Below are 18814 nucleotides of genomic sequence, written 5' to 3'. Positions count from 1 at the left end.
TGAGGGGAATGATTCCGAGCGCTGTGGCAAAGGGGAAGAGAATTCCCACACTCGGCCCCCGCAGACCTCCACGCTGAGGAGTCGCAGTTCCTGATTGAACATGACACAAATTTTTGGCAGCTGAAGAGAACTGTCGCTATCCATTGTAGCGCTCTTTTAATACGTCCCACCGATAACCCGGGCTATGTGTAAACACCGTCAAACTCTCATGCTATCTATCACAGTAGCTGTAGAAGAAGTTTGTAGTGTGGTTGATTATTTTCTAGTGTGGAGGCCCTGAAGCCCTTTGCTGCACACATCAAAGAAAATACAATGACAAAGACTTTTTGCAATTAAATAAAACTGAAATGATAAGTTAGAATGTAAATAGAAATTTGTATTGTGGTATTAAAGAGAAAAACTTGTCGGTTTATTGTATTGGATTTGGAGGGATGAAATATGTTATGTAGGACCTACATTCCACTTCCATTTCATTTATGTAAAGGTTTCAGTGCTGGTATAAATGATACCTGTTGCTTAGCTGATTAGCAAGAAAAGATAAAGGTTAGACAGCTTTGCCCATATAAGATTATGACAATGTTTAGAGACAAGAACATATAAATATATATTTCATTGTTTTCTAGTGTATTGTATTGGTTGATCAAATATTATTATTGTGTTGGGTTTTGTTTTTTGTTTTTTTGGTTTTTTCTTTGTTTGCTGTAAATGGTATATCATGGTCATAGCATTAGAGATGTTACAGGTAGTAGACACTTAGGCCTAATGGTCCTGTGTGCTGGGGACTGTGGATGGTGACAGTGGTGCGTGTGTGGTGTCTGTTTGCTAGTCAGCGAAGAGGAAGAGAAGGTCAATCAGAGGAAGCAGATCTCCTCAATGGAAAGAAAACATATGAAGCTATATATGTTCTGTTTTGACAGCAGAGTGTGGAAAATGCTTGACTAACTCTTTACTGCCGAAGAGAAAAGAGAGAGAGAGAGATGAAAGAGAGAAAGACACAAGATGGGGTTGAAGAGAAAACAAATCAAGCTACTCCATTTCCAGGCTAATCCGGCAGAGCCCAAAACAAACTCTTTGAAGAGGAGATTCCACAATGAGGGGGATCGTTTGAAGGGAGACGGGATGAACCCTCAAGGAGCAAAGAAAGAGAGGAAAAAGACAAATATTGGCTCGGAGACATCTGAAAGGACAGACGGATAATAGTCACACCATTCCCTTTTGTCAAGAGCACTAAAAGGGTTGAGGAAAGTAGGCTAAATGCCTCCTAAGCTCTGAAAGGAGATATGCCGATGTCCGCATCTGTAGACATCTAAAATGCATCTTTGCATGATTTACCTGTCTTAACCAAATTTTGCAAGCCCTCTGATGAGTGCACATGAAATTGAAATGATGGTGAAGTTGTTTATTGTGAAAGAATGCATCCTCCTTATTAACCTGTTGAGGATGGGCTGATTTTGCTACTACACGCATTTCCCACAGACACTTGCCCGAGTATACTTTGGATTCATCCTCAACGGGTTAAATAAGTGGAACTTCAGTTTTGCTATGACTATTAAGGGCTTTTTACACTTGTGTTTCTTAACCCCGGACTTTCTCTGACCCAGGACTATCGTTAGTCCCGTACCAATTTTTTCAGCTTTTTACACTCGCCAATTAGTCCCGTACTATCTCTTGTCCGGGGCTAAGGAGAAAACTGACCTTTTTACACTCGTATTTCTTAGCCCCGGACTTTCCAAACCACATGAATATTCATAATTACGCTGTGTACTGTACACGTACACGCACGCACCGGCAGCACTTGATTACCTCGTTTCTGATTGGTCAGTGAGGGTCGGACTTCGTCTCCGTCGCTTAGCCCAGGATTATTTTTTCGTTCTGTTTACACTCACTTGCTTGGCACCGCAATTGCGGTGCTAGCACCGCAATTGCGGTGCTAACCCCTGCTATTTTGCAGGGCCAGATAGTACCGTACTATCGGTGGGGCTAGCCCACTTTGGCAAAAACGAGTGTAAACAGAAAGTGGGCTAAGGATAGTCCCGTACCAACGGTGGGGCTAAGGCCCCCCCTTAGCCCCACCGTTGGTCCGGGGCTAAGCAAAATTTTACAAGTGTAAAAAGCCCTTTAGTGACCATGATCAATGAATTATATGATCCCAGCTCAGGTCTTATAATGGAATCGCATTTGGGGAGAAATTCTTTTGAGATTTGTGCCAAGTGATTTATTAGGCAATTTCCATATTCTGTGTAGTGATCTTTGAACAGGGCATGCCATGAGAAAAGTAGGGCTTACTTGCTATTTAAAATACAGTGAATGCTGAAAATTAACTGCATTATTGGTGGTTGGGGCTAAATACTGCATGTATGTGTTAAATGATGTCTGATCAAGTGAAATTTGATGTGTTTTATGTGCTGTGATGTATTTTCTTGTTAATTTTTGTGGCAGTACAGCATTTCAGTACAGTGTAGCTCTATGTTATGCATTGAAATATTAAGTGGTCCTTCAAACTATTTTAGTGCAGCAAGACCTGTTGAAAATATTCTGGCCATGGAAGGTCGCATACCTCTTGAGATTTTAGGATTCACTCAGAAATTGTGAATAAAACTGAAGAGAACAGTTAGGTTGCTTTTTTTTATTTGTCTTCACTCTACCATTCCTTACTGTATGTAACAATTTACAATAGCTTTTCAAGGCTAACAGATAAACAAAATAATGGCAACACAAATTTGAACAACTGTCTTGCTACACTTACAGTTTGCTTGTGGCTTTGTCTAATACCGTGTATTTTATGTTTTTATGGCTTCCATGTTTTCAGATTGGAGAAGGATAAGGTGTGACAAGGCACAGCCTAACCCAGACAATTTATAAAAATGATTATATCTCCTGTTTATTATAAGAGGAGACAGCTTGTAAACATGGTTGGAAAGATCCCGGTTAAGAATGCAACCCACCTGTTTTGGAGTTTAGAATGATACTTTAACTCTTCGCCTATAAGAAACCATTGAGTCTCACACGGAGTTTGTGGGGATTGGAGACTACAGTGCATTTATAATATACCTACATAGAGGGTAAAGTGTCAGCATTCCACCTGTGGTATCATACAACATTGTAAAATGCTGAAGTCTGACACTTACATGATTTGACAAGCCGCAGTGGGTAGCTTGAGAGCTGCATTGTAACATGACAAATTGAAGCAAAAATAAATTGCACGTCAGTAGTCAGCCTGTCTCTCTCTATCTCTGTGTTTCTCTCCCTCATTTTCTCCGAACAAAAAACACACAGTTATACTCATCCCACGCACATTTTCAAGAATGTCTGCGACGAGTAGCTGTTTGTGTGCTAAATCTCTTCCAAATAAGCATAGCAGAAAAAAAAAGATATCAGTTTTTTTTCTCTCTCTGCCCTCAGGGGAAGTGTATGGTTGACATGTTAGATATATGAAAAGTGCACAAGTGTATTATATTCCAGAAGTGAAATACCACTGTGGAGAATGAGAGAACTGAACCAAAAACATATTTTTTTTTTCTCCTTATTATTATTTTTTTCAAAAGCCATCAACCGCAATTGTGTACAAGCACAGGTAAATGTAAAACAGAGCACACACCGCAAATGATGTCCGTGTCTTGAAAATATGTGAATCCTTTTGAATTGCCCTAACCGCAGGAATTCAATGTCCGGAACAAGGAAAAAACATATTTGCATTAAGAATTGCTTTTTGTATGGTTGTAGAGTGAAAGAAGAAGTTTTTTAGCAGTGGTGTTTTTCGTCAGTATTTGTTGGTATATGTGTTAATGCATGGATTTATCTATCTATCTATCCATCTATTTATTTATCTATCTATCTATCTACCTATCTATTTGTCTATCCGTCTATCTATCTATCTATCTATCTATCTATCTATCTATCTATCTACCTAGTATCTATTTGTCTATTCATCTATCAGACTTTTCTATCCATCTATCCATCCATCCGTCTATCTATCCATTTATCTACCTATCTATCTACCTATCTATCCATCCATCCATCCATCTATCTCTTTTTCATTCTCTTTCTTTCTCTCTTCTCTTTCTATTGCTACCATTTGAAGTAACCATTTTATGCTGTTTATTATTATCATCTACCTGACAACATTTTTGTTTTGCTATTTTTTTTTTAATTTGAAGCTGATGATAGAGAACAATAGATACTAATTTGCAGGGACACATTGGATGAGAGCAGGCAGATGTCAGTCTCAATATTTCATAAAAACTTTTTATTACCCTTTAACTTACAGCAATTTTGCAACTACATACATAGAGAGAGAGAGGTTTGCTGGGAATGTTTACAGAAAAGCTGCAGTGGGAAGAAAAAGTGTGTGAACTCTGAGATTTTGGTGATGCAGAAATTGCTAAAAAAAAAATGAATAGCTGTTCTATATTGGTAGAAAATAGAGACCCCCCCCCCCCCCCCTTTGGACATTTACATGAGAACGGGGATTAGTCTGACTTAACTGTGTAGCGCCTGGAGTGGTTTTGGGATTGTGAGGAAGTGGTGTAAACAGGGTCATGGTTCACTTCCCAGGGCACTCTGGGAGAAATCGGTATGGTGAGTCGACCAATAGGGATCCAGTGTTTTGCGTGTAGCGTCTTGTTCATTCAGCTGTAACATACCAAGGGGCCCCTAGATGTTGTTTCTTACACTTGCAGTTCTCACGCACATAGCACAGGCATGAAATGTTTCTTCGTCTTCTTCCTCTTTTTTTTTTCATTCTTTATCAAGTTCCTTGAGTCTTTCCTGTACTGTATAGATTTTCTTTGCATGAGGGAGCAGGAGTTGTAGAACGTGCTTATACTGCCATCCGATTTGAAGCTCAAAGAGCTGGAATTGGAGTGCCTGGGAATGGGATCGCACGAAACAGCCTTCACTGATCGCAATTATAATTTGTATCATGCGTGTACAGTAGGATGTGTGAAGGGAACTACTGCCGTGTGAGGTATGCACGGGAGTGAAATGTGGCTGTGTACCGTGGAGTTGTATAGAGTAAATCAATAATGCAAACACCAAATGTGTCATATGGTTTCATGAATTGGCAGGGGATTTTTTTTTTTCTTCCCAGTATTGTTATTGGTGGAGATGAATCTGTGGAAGAAAGGGATTTATTAATAACTTTTTTTTTTCATTTTCCAATGTATAACATGTCAAGTCTTCTGCCATAACAAAGGATGTAAAAAAAAACCCACCAACAGCAACAGCAACAAAATAGGGTGTAAGGGACAAGAAAGAATAAGTCTCCTGAAATTATCCCATTGAAGCTTCCTGTTTTGATTATACTGGTGTGCAGTTCTGAATTGCAATGTATCAGAGTCGTATTCTGGTGACACAAAAAAAAATGTGTTAAGTATAGGAAAATAAGGGTGAACAAGACAAAAATGTCATATGGACATATTAGGTCTTGGGGGTGTGTGTGTTGGGGGGGGGGGGGGGTGGAAAGGGTTTGCATCTCCCTTCCACCAAGAAATTTCCCCCTTCCACAAAGATCCCACCCCCACCCCTCCTTTCACTGAGCAAGTACTTTTACCCTTCCCTCTACTGGAGCTCACCTTATACTGGGAGTTTGTACCCCTTTCCATCAGGAATCCCCTTTTAAGGGGACACTTTCCCCCTTACCTATTGATACCCTTTTCCATCAGGATTTTTCCCACTTCCATTGGAACTGTTTTCTACCTTCCAATGGGACTTTTTTACCCCTTTCCATCAGGACTCCTCCCCCCCCCCCCTTTCACTGGAACTTTTTCAGCCCTCCACCTTCAACTGAGACTTTTCACCCCATTTCTCAGGGACCTCCACCCCCTCAGTTCTCCTCTCTTCTCATATTGCCGATCTTTGGCTTGTTTTATTCCTATATTATTTGGCTCCCACATGGTGCTGCATTGCAGTTCCTGTTCACATGGTACATGTATTTGAAAGTCACTTTTTGAAATGTCAATTTTTGTGCGTGAATGGACCTACCAGTACTTTATCTTCCAAGCTCTTCTGTCATGCATTTTACAAGGATAAACACAAGTGTCAAGTGTCACATGTATTTTGTTGATACCCAACGAGAAATGTTTATAATATTCCGCTCTACCCAGAGGGTTGTGTGTCAAATATGAAATATGGGGAGAAAACTATGACACTTCAATCTCTGAAGGGATTTTTTTTGTACATTGTCTTGAAGAGAGCTGTAAAAACATACTGCTTGCTTAACCCGTTGAGGACGAGTCCCGAGTATACTTGGGCAAGTGTCTATAAGAAATGCGTGTTGTTGCAAAATCAGTCGGTCCTCAACGGGTTAATAAAGAACTGGCTTATCAGAGAGTTTTATCTTTTAATTTTTGAATGTTGCAGCATTTATTTCAGTTCCTGACATATGCAGTGTTATATATTCATCCCTTTAATATTACCTCATTTGTTGTCATTGAATGTTGCTTGGCAACAGTCTTTACATGGATACCATTGCATCAGTTTTGATACACTATCTGCGCAGTTGCAAAAAAAAAAGAAAGAAATGGATGATTTGCCAGTGGTCCCGTACATTTAATGTTGCGTGGGTGAATGAGCAGTGATGTCAATCAGTATGCCCACGCTCTGTCTTTGTGGTGGTCTCCCACAGATTGTGTAGGCACTGCAAAAGCCCACAAAATTGAGCAAAACAATTTCTAACATTTTTGTTTACTTTATGAATGGGCGGGAGAATGTCTGCGATAAGGAGATGTAGTGAAGTACAGCAGTCACGCCTTATATGCAATACAGAAACATCGTCTACTGAAGATGGGAAATGTTGCATTCCTAGATTTTACAAACCTGTAAGAAAACTGGAAAAAGAAGTATTCTTCCACCCTCTGTACTATGCTATACATGGTGTATCTTGTCACTAGTTCAATTACTTTAATTGTCTTCTAAAGCAATTTTGTAAATATATCTTTTCTTCTTCAAAATGTCGAGGAGAAGAGATCAAGAAGCATGAAGTGTGTCAGATCATGTCAGAAAAACAGTGGTATTCTATGACTGGATTTACCCTCAAATCTTGCTTGTGCACTTTGTACTTAAGTTTAAATTACCGCCTTAAAATCAGCATTTTGGTATGCATTCTGTGATGTAGGGCCTATTTGCGTTCACATTACAAAACATGCACGGAACAAATGTCACAATATTTCACTATTAATGTGAACTTTCCTACCAAGTATTACCATGTTGTTGTTCTGCTCTGTTTTGAAATCATGGCACAGAGAGTAAAGTGCCTATAGGCCAAGTTGACCAAGATATACATTGTAGTTGAAAGAGAAAGTTATTTCTGCACTGACTGACTACATGTTCCTGTTTTGCATTCTCTGTTGCCATGGCATGAAATGGCGTAGGAAGTATTGATCATCATAGAGTTTTTCTCTTTTGGTTTTCTTATTAGTATATTTTTGAAAAGAGAAACTGAAAGTATATCCAGTGAAAGAATGTTTGATCTATACTCCTTGTATCTAGCTGAGTTTGGAGTAGGGTCTTGCCCAACCACTTTCTGAGAAGAAAATTGTCTTGAGCAAATCTAAAGGGAGGAAAAAGAAAAAAAGAAGCTCTCTTAAAGGAAAAGTCAACTCCCAGTGTCAAATTGGTATTTATTGGCACAAATTATCCAATATCCAACCCCCTCTGCCTTTTCCTAGTGGTTGGAACCCAGGAATGCAGTCTGGAGGCGTGTCTCCCATACTCTTCTCTCATTGGCTGTGGCCAAAGTTTGGCTTGAAGCCAAGGGGGACTAACTTTTGATGGAAGATTATGAGAGGGTCCCTTTGACCTTGTGGTGATATGTAGGTCGTTTGAGAGCAGTTAGGATTGTGTTGGAGGATCAAGAGCAAAGTTTGTCTACTAAATGCCTGTGGAATGTTTGGGGTTCCACCTTTTATTTCAGAGTGGGGTGTAGTAATTCTCCAAATGAAAGGCAATAAGATCAATAATGACATGCGTCCATGCACGCAAAATCCTATATCCCCATCTCTCGCCTCTTTCTTGACCTTTCTGAAAATGAAATAGGAGTTGCCTCCACTTCTTCTTCATGGGTGTTTTCAGGACCTATTCTGACACACCTTGAAAGTTTTTGAAAATTGATTTGTGCAAGGCGATGTGCAAACAGATAGGCCTAATTCTTGTCTGTAGACACTTAGAAATCATTAATAGTTGTGATAAGTTTTCCAATTGATGTGAAAATCTGTCCAGTTTGATTTTTTTTTCTTTAAAAAAAAGCTTTCATGTTAATTCACCCTTTGTGGCATGTGTAAATAACACATGAAGAAATTATCAATTATTTTCATCCCATAATGCAACTCACCATGCTACAAACTGTAGCTAGGTCCACACACTCATTTGCTCATCTGCAGGGTCATGCTCCACGCGTTGTTTAGGCCATTTAAGACTCAGAATACTTCATTTACAATCATATGACTTTGTGTTTTTGGTTTTGTTTTTACTTGTGTGAACAGTTCCAAATTAAATTGATTTTTTGCTGGATGCAAAAAAAAAAAAAAAAAAATCATTCTCCTGTGTGTGAATGCAACTGCCATAATTCTCCGGGGCTCTCAGTGCTGGTTGTCTTGCACTTATTGCCATGCCAGTGAATGTGGTGATTGATGAGACTGCTGAACAACATCTTCCATGTTGGTTTGACATCAGTATAATAGTAGTTGAGGAAGCTGCAAAAACCTTTTTGGAAGGAAGAATGACATCAATTTTAAGTTGTTTCAGGACAAACTGTTTCTTGGACCTCACTGTCAAATAGTATAGTGATGTCGGTCTTTTTAGTTCTACGATATCTGTAACATCATGTTTGATATACAAAGTCAAATTTAATGATCATCTGTTGCCTTCATTTATATTCTTAACTGTAAATTTGTCTCTAGGGTGCTAAGCATACTGTACTTCATTCTCTATTACTAGTGGCCAGAGTTGTGTCAATATGGTTTGATCTTTAAACAGGGAAAGAAAAAATATATGCACTGTTACCCAATACCCATCATTTTTTTTTTAATCTCTGTGTGAAACACTCGGAATCCTTCAGGGAGTTGTGATGCTGTATAGTATAGTTTCTTCTAAACTCAACTTAGTTTTCCTGTTGTTGATAGACGTTTGCTCATTAGCGTCAGTTTCTAAACAGAAGCAGTCATAAAGATCGGCGTTCTGTGATAACAGAGGGTTTATGGTGGGGCCACTTCAGAAAGGAAGCATGGCTTCTAAAACAATTCTTTACCTTATTTCTTGACAGATTGCTGGACTACCAATCTCCTCCTATACTTTACTACCCTCGTTTCTGAGTTACGCATTCAGTGTGAAGGAATTTTGGTGCTTATTAGGGGAGAGGTTTATAAAATAACAGCAAACAGCATGTTTCTGTTGCAATGTGAGTAGTCTGGAGATCTGGTTTACACAGGAGGCACCACTCTGTCATCATTGGACAAGACGTGTTCTGAAATCTGTGCACAAGTATCGTATCGTCTCCACCTCATAGCCACTTAACTACAACAAAACATTTATCCAGCAGTGTGCATCCCATGCCATCTACTATGAGTGGAGCAAAGGAATTTGTGATGCCCTAAGAAAGCTTTATTTCAATATCCTGTTGTTACAATTTCATGTTGTGCAGATCCATGGCCACAATGGCAAAGTTGGCAGAGAAATCTGTTTGGCGAAACACCTGCTATTCGCTTTTAATCTGTGTAGTCTACACTTTGTCTTAGATGGTTTATGTCAATGGTACAAAATATTCCTGAGTGTACTTCATCACCTCATCATTGGATTATTGTAAAAGCACTCACCAGATCAACTAGGACTATAAGTTCATTCCAAATTTGTTGCAAATTCCAACATATCAAAACAGCACAATTCCAAGTAACCAAACTCAAATTCTATTCTTTTTAGTGCTCAATCCACAGCAAACGTGAAAGGCATATAACATATCTCTTGTGTCATCAAAATCCTCTGTTCCTGTCTTACCTTGCCTTTCTCATAAGTTCCTAGCAAAGTCCTTTTTACCTCTCTCTGATCTTGGAATTCGTGCTTTACAAATACAAAAACTATACCTATTCATATCAGGAGAAGTTAAAGTTCGATATGTGCGAGTTAAGGTGCCAGTATTCGGTGATTAGAGTCCATTAGGCTTTGGTCCATGAAGAGGAATTTTTCAAGGAAATTGGCCGGTCAACTGATTAAGTGATTAACCAGGTTGAACTTCCTTTTAACTTATTGAATTCTGAAGTGAGATCCTGCATTTATTTCCTTTGATCGAAGGGCCAAAGCTGGTGAAGAATGCGCTTTGGGCTCTCTTTTGACACGATCTCGGGCCTCCCACGTGTAAACAGTTGCTTCTACAGTTAAAGTGGAATCTGCGTCGATACCAGTTGGGCAAGAATGGTCATGACTCTTAACCCATTGAGGACGGTTTGATTTTGCTACAACACGCATTTTCCATAGACACCTACCGGAGTATATTCGGGACTCATCCCCAATGGGTTTAGACTCACAGCTACAGGATGTAAGAGCTATGATAGAAGATAGCCTTTGTCATTAAAACAGAAATAAGTTTTGGAGAGAAGTGACAGAGTTAAAAACAATCTCTGTACCTTATCTTTAATATAGACTGGCAATGATAGAGTCCTAGGAATATATCAACCTCTTCAGGATGTCAGTGATATTAGCACTTGAAAATATTGTGTAAACATGGTAATTATTTTAACAAACGTATTGATTTCCAAACTACAGTTGTCCTTTATCTTACCAGAACATATGATTATGTAACTGGATAATTTGTACTCATTGTCGATTTCTATATTCATTCATGTGTTTATTCTCTTTTGATAATTGTAAAGTATTCAGAAACACTTTCATCTCATAAATTTTCCATATTATCATTATTATAATTATATGGACCTGAAGATCAGATACTTGTGCGATAGTTGAGTTAGAAGCTTTGTGTGTAGGCCTACTGGAGCCCGCTCCAAGAAAGGTAGGGTGGAAAATCTTTAACTGTCACAACTATCGTTGGCACTGTATGATCAAAAGCAAAGACAGAATAAAACTTTTATTTTCTTAAGGCCTGTAATTGTTCAATGAAAAACACTTGTTGGAGATGATGTAACACTAACCTTCCTGAAGTGGGTGGCTGTTACATAACCAAGCAGGAAATCTGTTTATGAGGAACCTACACTTTCATGGTAACTAGTCAGAATGGAAATAGACAAAAGGAACAGCATATGTGTGTGAGAGCGTGTAACCACATATACTACGTATTACACATGATCAGATTTTCTGGGTACTGCGAGATTGTTGCCTTCTTACATGCAGTTTGTGTGAATGTTTGTAGACAGTGTTCGTCTTCCGAGTATCCAAGTACATTTGAATGTTCCTATGTATGCTGACTTTCAGAAAATGGCCTATACGATGATGTGATACTTCACAGAGAGAGTCTTCCACTTTAATAGGATTGATGCAAATTAAGTGCACTGATGCATTAGAAAAAAACGTAAATTAGACAAAAATACAGTTTTAATAGTAATACAGAAAGAGAACAGATATTTAGAGAAGAAACTCTAATCTTTCAATCAATGTAGGTCGGTTACACACGAGAGAACATTCGTAAGTTAAATCATCATTGTAATGATGATTGCAATTCGTCTTTAGAATTATCGGACCTTACACACGCTCGCTCGAAAACTGTGATTAGAATTCGAATTCTCGAGCGAAGGCGTCACGTAATCCTTGGTGACTTGTCAATCAAAACAACGTACGATAGAGTGCATGCATGCGGCGCGCATATTATCTACGGAAGTGCTTGAAAGGTCACGTAAGCTCCGCCCCTCAAAAGATGTTTTGGAGGTCAAGCATTACACACGCAAATTTCGCACCGTAATTTGAGTGAAACTTCACTGGAATTCACCTCCGGACTAGAATTTGAATTCGTGATTGTGATTAGCATTCGTGATTCTAATTTGCTTCCACACGTGCTAAAGATTCGTCATTGGAATTATTTTTCACTGGAATCATCATTCAAATGACGAATTTTTGACCGTGTGTAACCGCTCGTAGTAATCACTAAATTGTGAGATTTCTATTTTTTTCTGCCAGACACATCAGTTCTCAAACAACACACTCATGCAGCCTTGTCTCATGTATAATTGATACTCACATGTATTCCATGATGTGTGGTGTTGTGGATGGCTTTTATGTGATTAGAAAAGATGCCTTCAGCTGTATTTGGCATGCCTGAAATGCCATAGTCAGCAGTGGGTGGACTGTGGGTGATTTACTCTCGGCTTGTACCGTGGGCTATCTATATGGAGAGAAATATGTGTGGGAAGTTGGAGGGGGGATAACTGCCACAACATCCTCCTCTACGAGGGCCAGCACCTTTGGTTGTCAGGGCAACATACTATGTACTCTGTGAATCCCAGCAGATGGATTATGAATGTCCCCGCCCTCCCCCCCCCCCAAAAAAAAAAAAGGATCCAAGGGGAAATGTACACCTACTACTACAGTCGGGCCGTCAATCAATCTTTGTTTTAATCAATGTTTGTTCTCTTGAGCAGTTGGAAGCAAATGGCTTGCAGTGCAATAGTATACCACAAGCTGTGCACATAAACACATTTGTGATATACTACAGTCACTGGATTCCAAAGTAGATCTATAAGAGAGAAAAAAAGCAGAGAGAAAGAGAGACTGACAGACATACAGGCAGATAGACAGAAAAAGCTGTTTGTGTGTACCTCAAATCTTTGATTTTAATATTTCATTCAAATCAAGAAAAAAAAATAATGAAGGGAAGGTTGATTTCAGCTGACGAGATATTGTAGCTGTATGTGTCTGTATTCTGTGAAACTGACATTGAAATGACATTGTTCTACAGGGAGTTGAGTTTAATATAAAGCATCTGTTTTATTTGTTGTCATTCTACAGCACTGCCTCGAAATGGAAAGGTTGCTGAAGTCTGAGCCTCGTCCGATACGGGATAAGCGAATGAAGGAGCCGGAAAACCCATGGAATAAATTCATTTTACCTTGCCAGGACCGTGTCGTCGAGAAGGACTGCGACATCCTGGGCTTCTCCGACAGCGAGTGCAGCGACAGCCGGTTTGACACGATAAGCCTGAGCTCGAGCTCAAGTGGAGTGTCGTGGGACAGTTCTGGTGAGCTTTCGCCATCGCCGTCGATGACCACCATCAACTGTGATCCATTCAAATCGGAATTCAAAGCAGCACGGATGATTTCAGAAGCAACACTCACACCTCCCTCCTCCCCTGAACTCGGCCGTAGCCGACTAGTCAGTATGCCTATGGGACTCGTAGCGGTCAGCGTAGGGAGTCTAGTAACGGACAGAGCGACGGTCAGAATGAGGAGTTTAAACCCCACATCATCACGTGGTAGCAGTAAGCGGTCAGAATCGCCAGACCCCAAGCGAAGGACTCACAGGTGTCAATTTAGCGGTTGTCGGAAAGTTTACACAAAAAGTTCGCACCTCAAAGCACATCAAAGAACACACACAGGTATGTCACAAAACGATACTCTTTTTCTTATTAATTTCCATCAAAGAGTTTCACCAAACACACTGTACACGTATGATGAATTTGATTTGGGGACTGCCCTTGATTATGTTGAACACCTTGATCAGTTCTTTAATATCTATGATGCATTTGTGTCATCTGCAAGGTTTGTGTATTGTATTCAAACTTATTTGTGTTACATCATGATTTTTTGTTGACATGTGACATGTTGGTGAAATACTCAAAATGACTTTTTATATAATGTTGATATCTTTTGAGAACAGCAGTGTTTGAATGTCTGTAATGTGAAAAAATCCTAAGTACAATGTATCTTGCCCATTGAGATTTTATCTCAGTGTCTGATTGCTTCAATTGCAAGCTTTATTGTATGTTATTTAAGCCTGATGCTGTATAATTGTGTCCTAGTATTCTTCCGTAAGTAGTGGGTATTATGGAAGAGTGAAGAAGGTCAATAGAACCCAATGCAGTATTACACCCTTTCTTTGTCAATGTCTTGTCTTGATAAATTAAGAAAGACCTTTTAGTGCTCACTATAAAATTCATAGAGCTTTAAATAATAAGATACTTCACTTTTCTGTGGAATTGTGATTTGATATGTTTATGTTTAAATCATGCAGTCATCCAGCCACAACATTTGAATGCATAGAAGTTGAGAAGACTACACATACAAGTGCACACATACACCCAAGATAACACATCCTGAAACTATGGACCGACTGCTTTTGTATTGACAGATAGAACAAGTGCAAGTCGTGGGCATCTTTCATACAAAATTGTCAATGGCAGTACAATTTTTATAGCTTGATTGCATGGATGCCCCAGAGGTTTGTTGACTGTGGACTGTTCTGTAGAATCCATGCCTTCCGGCAAGTCTCCTCACAGCAGAACCCACAAATCAAATATGGAGATTAATCATGGGGATTAACGAATCAGGCGCCCCCAGTCTGCACGAGATTTTTTTTTTAGGACCGTCCACTCTCGAGCCGTGAAGAGCTAATTGGCTTCGATTTGGTCAGACAGCTCTGCTTTAAAATTGGCGGTTATTGATTTTTTGATCTGTGCAGTCAAATGTTTTGTGTGTAGAGTAGAGCGGCTTAATTCTGACTCCTTCTGGTTTGGTCGGGTTTTGACGAGTGCAGAGATACGGCTGTGCTCTTTTGGCCAGGTCTGGAATTTGACAGTTCCTACTCCCTTTAATGCACGTAGCGTAGACTCCAAACACAAGCATTGTGTGTATTGGCGATGGCTACTGATTACTAAGGATAAAGTTCACTTTCCTGCTTCATTATCAACAAAGTGCACTGAGTTTGGCTTTTGTGATAATATTTCATATGCTAATGCCATCCACAGACCGTTTCCTTGTCAGAAAAACAAGAGAAAAAGGAAGGAAAATCTTGTTTGAATACCAAATAAGAGCTTCTAGTGTTACATAGTAATTTCACCACTCGTACAAGCTTGGTTCCTTCCTAGATGGGTATTGCAAAAATATGCAATTTAGGTTGTGGTAGCTAGGGAGAAATTGAAATGCAAGCCAGCTTTCCATTCAGGAGTATACTCAATCCTGTCTATAAAAAAAAGAGGAAATGAATAAAGAAAAAAGTGTATAATGCACGCTGCCTCGAGCATGTGAGATAAGCGCGGAGAATATGAAGATCAGGCACAGAATATGTATGAAGTCTGAAGTGGCGAATTGTAAATGCTGGTGGTGAGTCAAGAGAGCTATGCAGTGGAGGTTCTACTTCCTGCTAGGGGGTTTCAGGCAGAGTATTATATAGCACGAAGAGTGAGCTGGGACTCGCTTGATCGTCTTGTGTACTTTTCAGTTTAGGTGAATTGGCTTACGGGATGAGTCATTAATGCATAATTAATGATGAAGGAAACCTTTTTTTCCCCCTTTCCTCATACTCATAGCAGTAATAGCCAGTATCTAATTCTACGTGCCCGGTCAGTCTCATGAATAATTTGAACCCGGCACCATCTATCTGGCATGTTAATGGCCTTTTACAATCCTTTCCTTGATTGCATAGGACTATTTGTCTGTTGTTGTTGTTGTTGTTGTTGTTGTTGTTGTTGTTGTTGTTGATGTTCTGGGTGTAATTTTCTGCTATTTCTGATTATGTGCCAAAAGTGTGGTTTTTATTCCTTTTCCCACTATTCTCAAAATCAGCACGATGAGTAAATTATGTCGTGAAAGTCAGGTCCAGTAGAATGCCGCATGAGATTTCTCACCAAAAAAAAAAATCTACACTTTGAAACAAACAGCATGTGAGACAAAAATGAAATGTATTTTTCCAGATAATTTTATAGTCAAATTGCTACAAATTTTAGTAAGTTTATATGATATACGTATATGATGCTATAGGATGTGTAATTGACTGTGGTAAATGGAGAGTTAGGTTGATCAGATACCATAAGTACACAAGTTGTCTTGGTCCACAGAATTTGCCTTCATTTTGCTCAGGCAGGTACTTCCCATATAGATGCCAGTGTTGTGTGACATAGATTATGACCATGATGTTTAACAGAAGTCTTGGAACGTGCACTGAATTCATTGAGAACCTAGAAATGAATTTCATGCGGACTCGATAAAGTCATGCAGGGCTGAGAAATTGGGGGCTTGATATTCTCCCTTTAATCCAGAGAGTGTAGGTGTAATGGCTCCACTGCACAGAGAGATCAGTGGGCAGCCAAGCTTGTCGATTTAAATCATTGTGATCGCTCCGGCTTAATTGCATTCTTATCCGCATCCACTCGTTAGCATCCGACAGTCAGCCCGGAAGCCCACTCATGCGAAGAGTGACCATTAACCGTCGGAAAGATGGAAAATTGAACTTGTCATATCACTCCAGAGCTTTTCTCTCTCTCTTTTTCCCCCCTGTCTCCTCCTCCGCTTTTATGATTCATCTGTGTTCGGCCCATTTATGTCTCAATCTTACATGCTGTTTGAATCTATAAATATATCTCTCTCTTCCATATTAAAGCCATATATTTTATATCTTCCTTTCATTTCCTATTACATATCAAAACATCTGTATGTATTTTTATCACATTCTCTGACTTGCATTCATTCTCTGTTTTCTATCCTCTTGCATCTATTTTTACCCATATCTGTTGCTTCCAATATAATTTGCCTCTTTGCAAAGTGATTTGCCATAAATGAAATATATAGGCCTATTTGGCATTCAGAGAACAGCAATGTTTGCATTTTTGGCTTCAATTTTGTCCTCACTTTTGCTGAGATATAAAAAAAAGAACAATTTTGAAAGGTCTTGGAAAAGGAAATCATGAAGAGCTTTCTAGTTTCCATATCTAGGATGCTTCATTAAATTTCTTGTGTGACATGAGACTGGATATTTTCAAAGGGAAGCATGCAGCAAAAATCAAAATAATAGCAACCTTAGGAAAATACCCCAAATATACAATGTACATCCAACTTGAATGGGAGATCTAAAGAATTTGTCAGTCATGATAAATAAAATGATAATTTTTCAGGAAGAGAATATAAGCTGCAGGTAAATGTGAGCCCAAATAAGATCAATCATAAATGAAAGATCAATCATGTTTCTTTAAAAAGTTGTCATAATTTTAGACTGAACAAAGCCTTTTTTAGTACTAAAGCATATTAAACTGGATTTTATACTTACTTGTCCCCTGATCTTTCTTCTCTTTGTGTGGTTCTAAAGTTTGAGTCATAGCAATAACATGCTAACAAATTGAGTATTGGAAATTTTGCTTCTCTCAATAAAATGATCTGAATCATGTAAAAAACAGTGACTAGACTAGCATACATGTGTAAGTTCCCTTTAAATATTGCATGTTGGTGAACTGTGAAAAATGCATAACAAAAATGCATCTGTGTATATACATGTATTCAACCCAGTTGAGTGAAATTCCTCAATAAAACACAAAAATAAAAAAGAAATAAATGGATGATTTGATGCAACATGTTATGTCATTGCTATGATTGTACTCTGGCTTTAATTTCTCTTCGCTTTATTTTTCTTTTTATTGTTTAGTATTTCGTTTTGTTTTGATATAGAATGGCAACAAACATGTTAAAGTCACGTTTGCAATCCTGACTCTTGGCTCTCTACCCAGGGTTTTCCCTGTGCTAAATAGACAGAATAATAGTCTGCTGTCATTGACCCATTTTGTTAACCCTCTGCATACTGAAATATGTACTAAGTCCATCTCATCTTCGACAGGTTTATGGCTGCTGTAAAACTAATTTTTGCCATGAATCTGATCCTCTAGAATCTTTATTTCTTTCAACATGAAGGGAAGAAGTGTTCTTTGATAGTGGGAGCAAGTTATGAAGCTAATCATAAATGGATGATGTATAAGTTGTGTTATAACTGAATGAAAGGATTGTTGGGAGTAAGTGTGATATAAATCTGTATCGTTTAATTGAAATTATCAAGGTGGATAAAGTCATTCTAGAAACTTTGGTTAGCAATGACTGTAATTGGGACATGCTACTGTTCATGTCTGTACTTTCCTAGAGCCATGTGCCTAGACAGTAAGGATATTACTGCCATTGGACTTCTAGGGAGGGGGGGGGGGGGGGGGAGTGGGATGGTGTGAGGTTGAGAATAAATGAGGCCAAGGCCCTATCCCTTGGGATTGTTTTTTTGTAGTTTCTTTTCTTGTTTTTCTTTTTAAAGGGAGGGATGATTGGAAGGGATCCCAAGGTAAAAAGAAAAAAAAATTAAACCAAGCTAAAACCAAAACCCCTGGTGATTTCAGAGGGACCCTGGGGGTTTGGAAACAATTCAGGCTAAAGACCTACCCCTGGGGACTTGTTTTTGTTTTGATTGCTGTTTGTCTTTTTATGGTGGGATGGGGGGGGGGGGGAGAAGGGCAGACCCTTGGGATTGAGAATGAACCAGGCCAATGCCGTACCCCTGGGGATCTCGAGGGGGACACAGGAAGGAAAGCCCAACTTCCGTCTGGAGCTTCAGTGGCTGCTGATTGTAACATGATCAATAAAAAAAAGAGAGGAGGTGGTGGAGGCTTCGAGGCCCGCTGGCACATGGGATCGTGTTCCGGTATCATGAAGGGAGAGAAGATGAATGATAGAATTGCTAGGTGTGCTCATTAAAGGAAATTGATATCAATATCTATGTATTGTATGCTGAAAATTTGCTAGTCATCAATGTAAAATGTAAAGACCTATATGATTCCTGTAAGATTCCCTTTGCTTTTCTTATATGGCATAATGATACTAACTCTCCCTAAAATAGATTGAAGTTGATATTGTCAATCATG

At 39.1% G+C, this 18814-nt stretch overlaps 1 protein-coding gene across 2 annotated transcripts in view; it reads left to right on the top strand.

The window, feature by feature from the left end:
- The window catches only part of LOC139744623 (Krueppel-like factor 6), a 123541-nt gene that overhangs the window by 25846 nt on the left and 78881 nt on the right, over positions 1–18814 (top strand). Inside the window, exon 2 of one of the 2 annotated variants that reach the window (XM_071655052.1) lies at positions 12943–13528. In XM_071655052.1, coding sequence (XP_071511153.1) covers positions 12943–13528 — 586 coding nt within the window. Of the gene's footprint in view, positions 1–12942; positions 15077–18814 lie in introns of those variants that run through there. The other variant, XM_071655051.1, reaches the window with a different exon arrangement.

The sequence above is a fragment of the Diadema antillarum genome, unplaced genomic scaffold, assembly GCF_040938485.1.
Source record: "Diadema antillarum isolate AM-2024a unplaced genomic scaffold, OU_Dant_1.0 seq00001197_RagTag, whole genome shotgun sequence".
Classification (NCBI taxonomy): domain Eukaryota; kingdom Metazoa; phylum Echinodermata; class Echinoidea; order Diadematoida; family Diadematidae; genus Diadema; species Diadema antillarum.
Note: the sequence above shows the minus strand (reverse complement) of the source record. Positions and strands in the feature narration are given on the sequence as shown.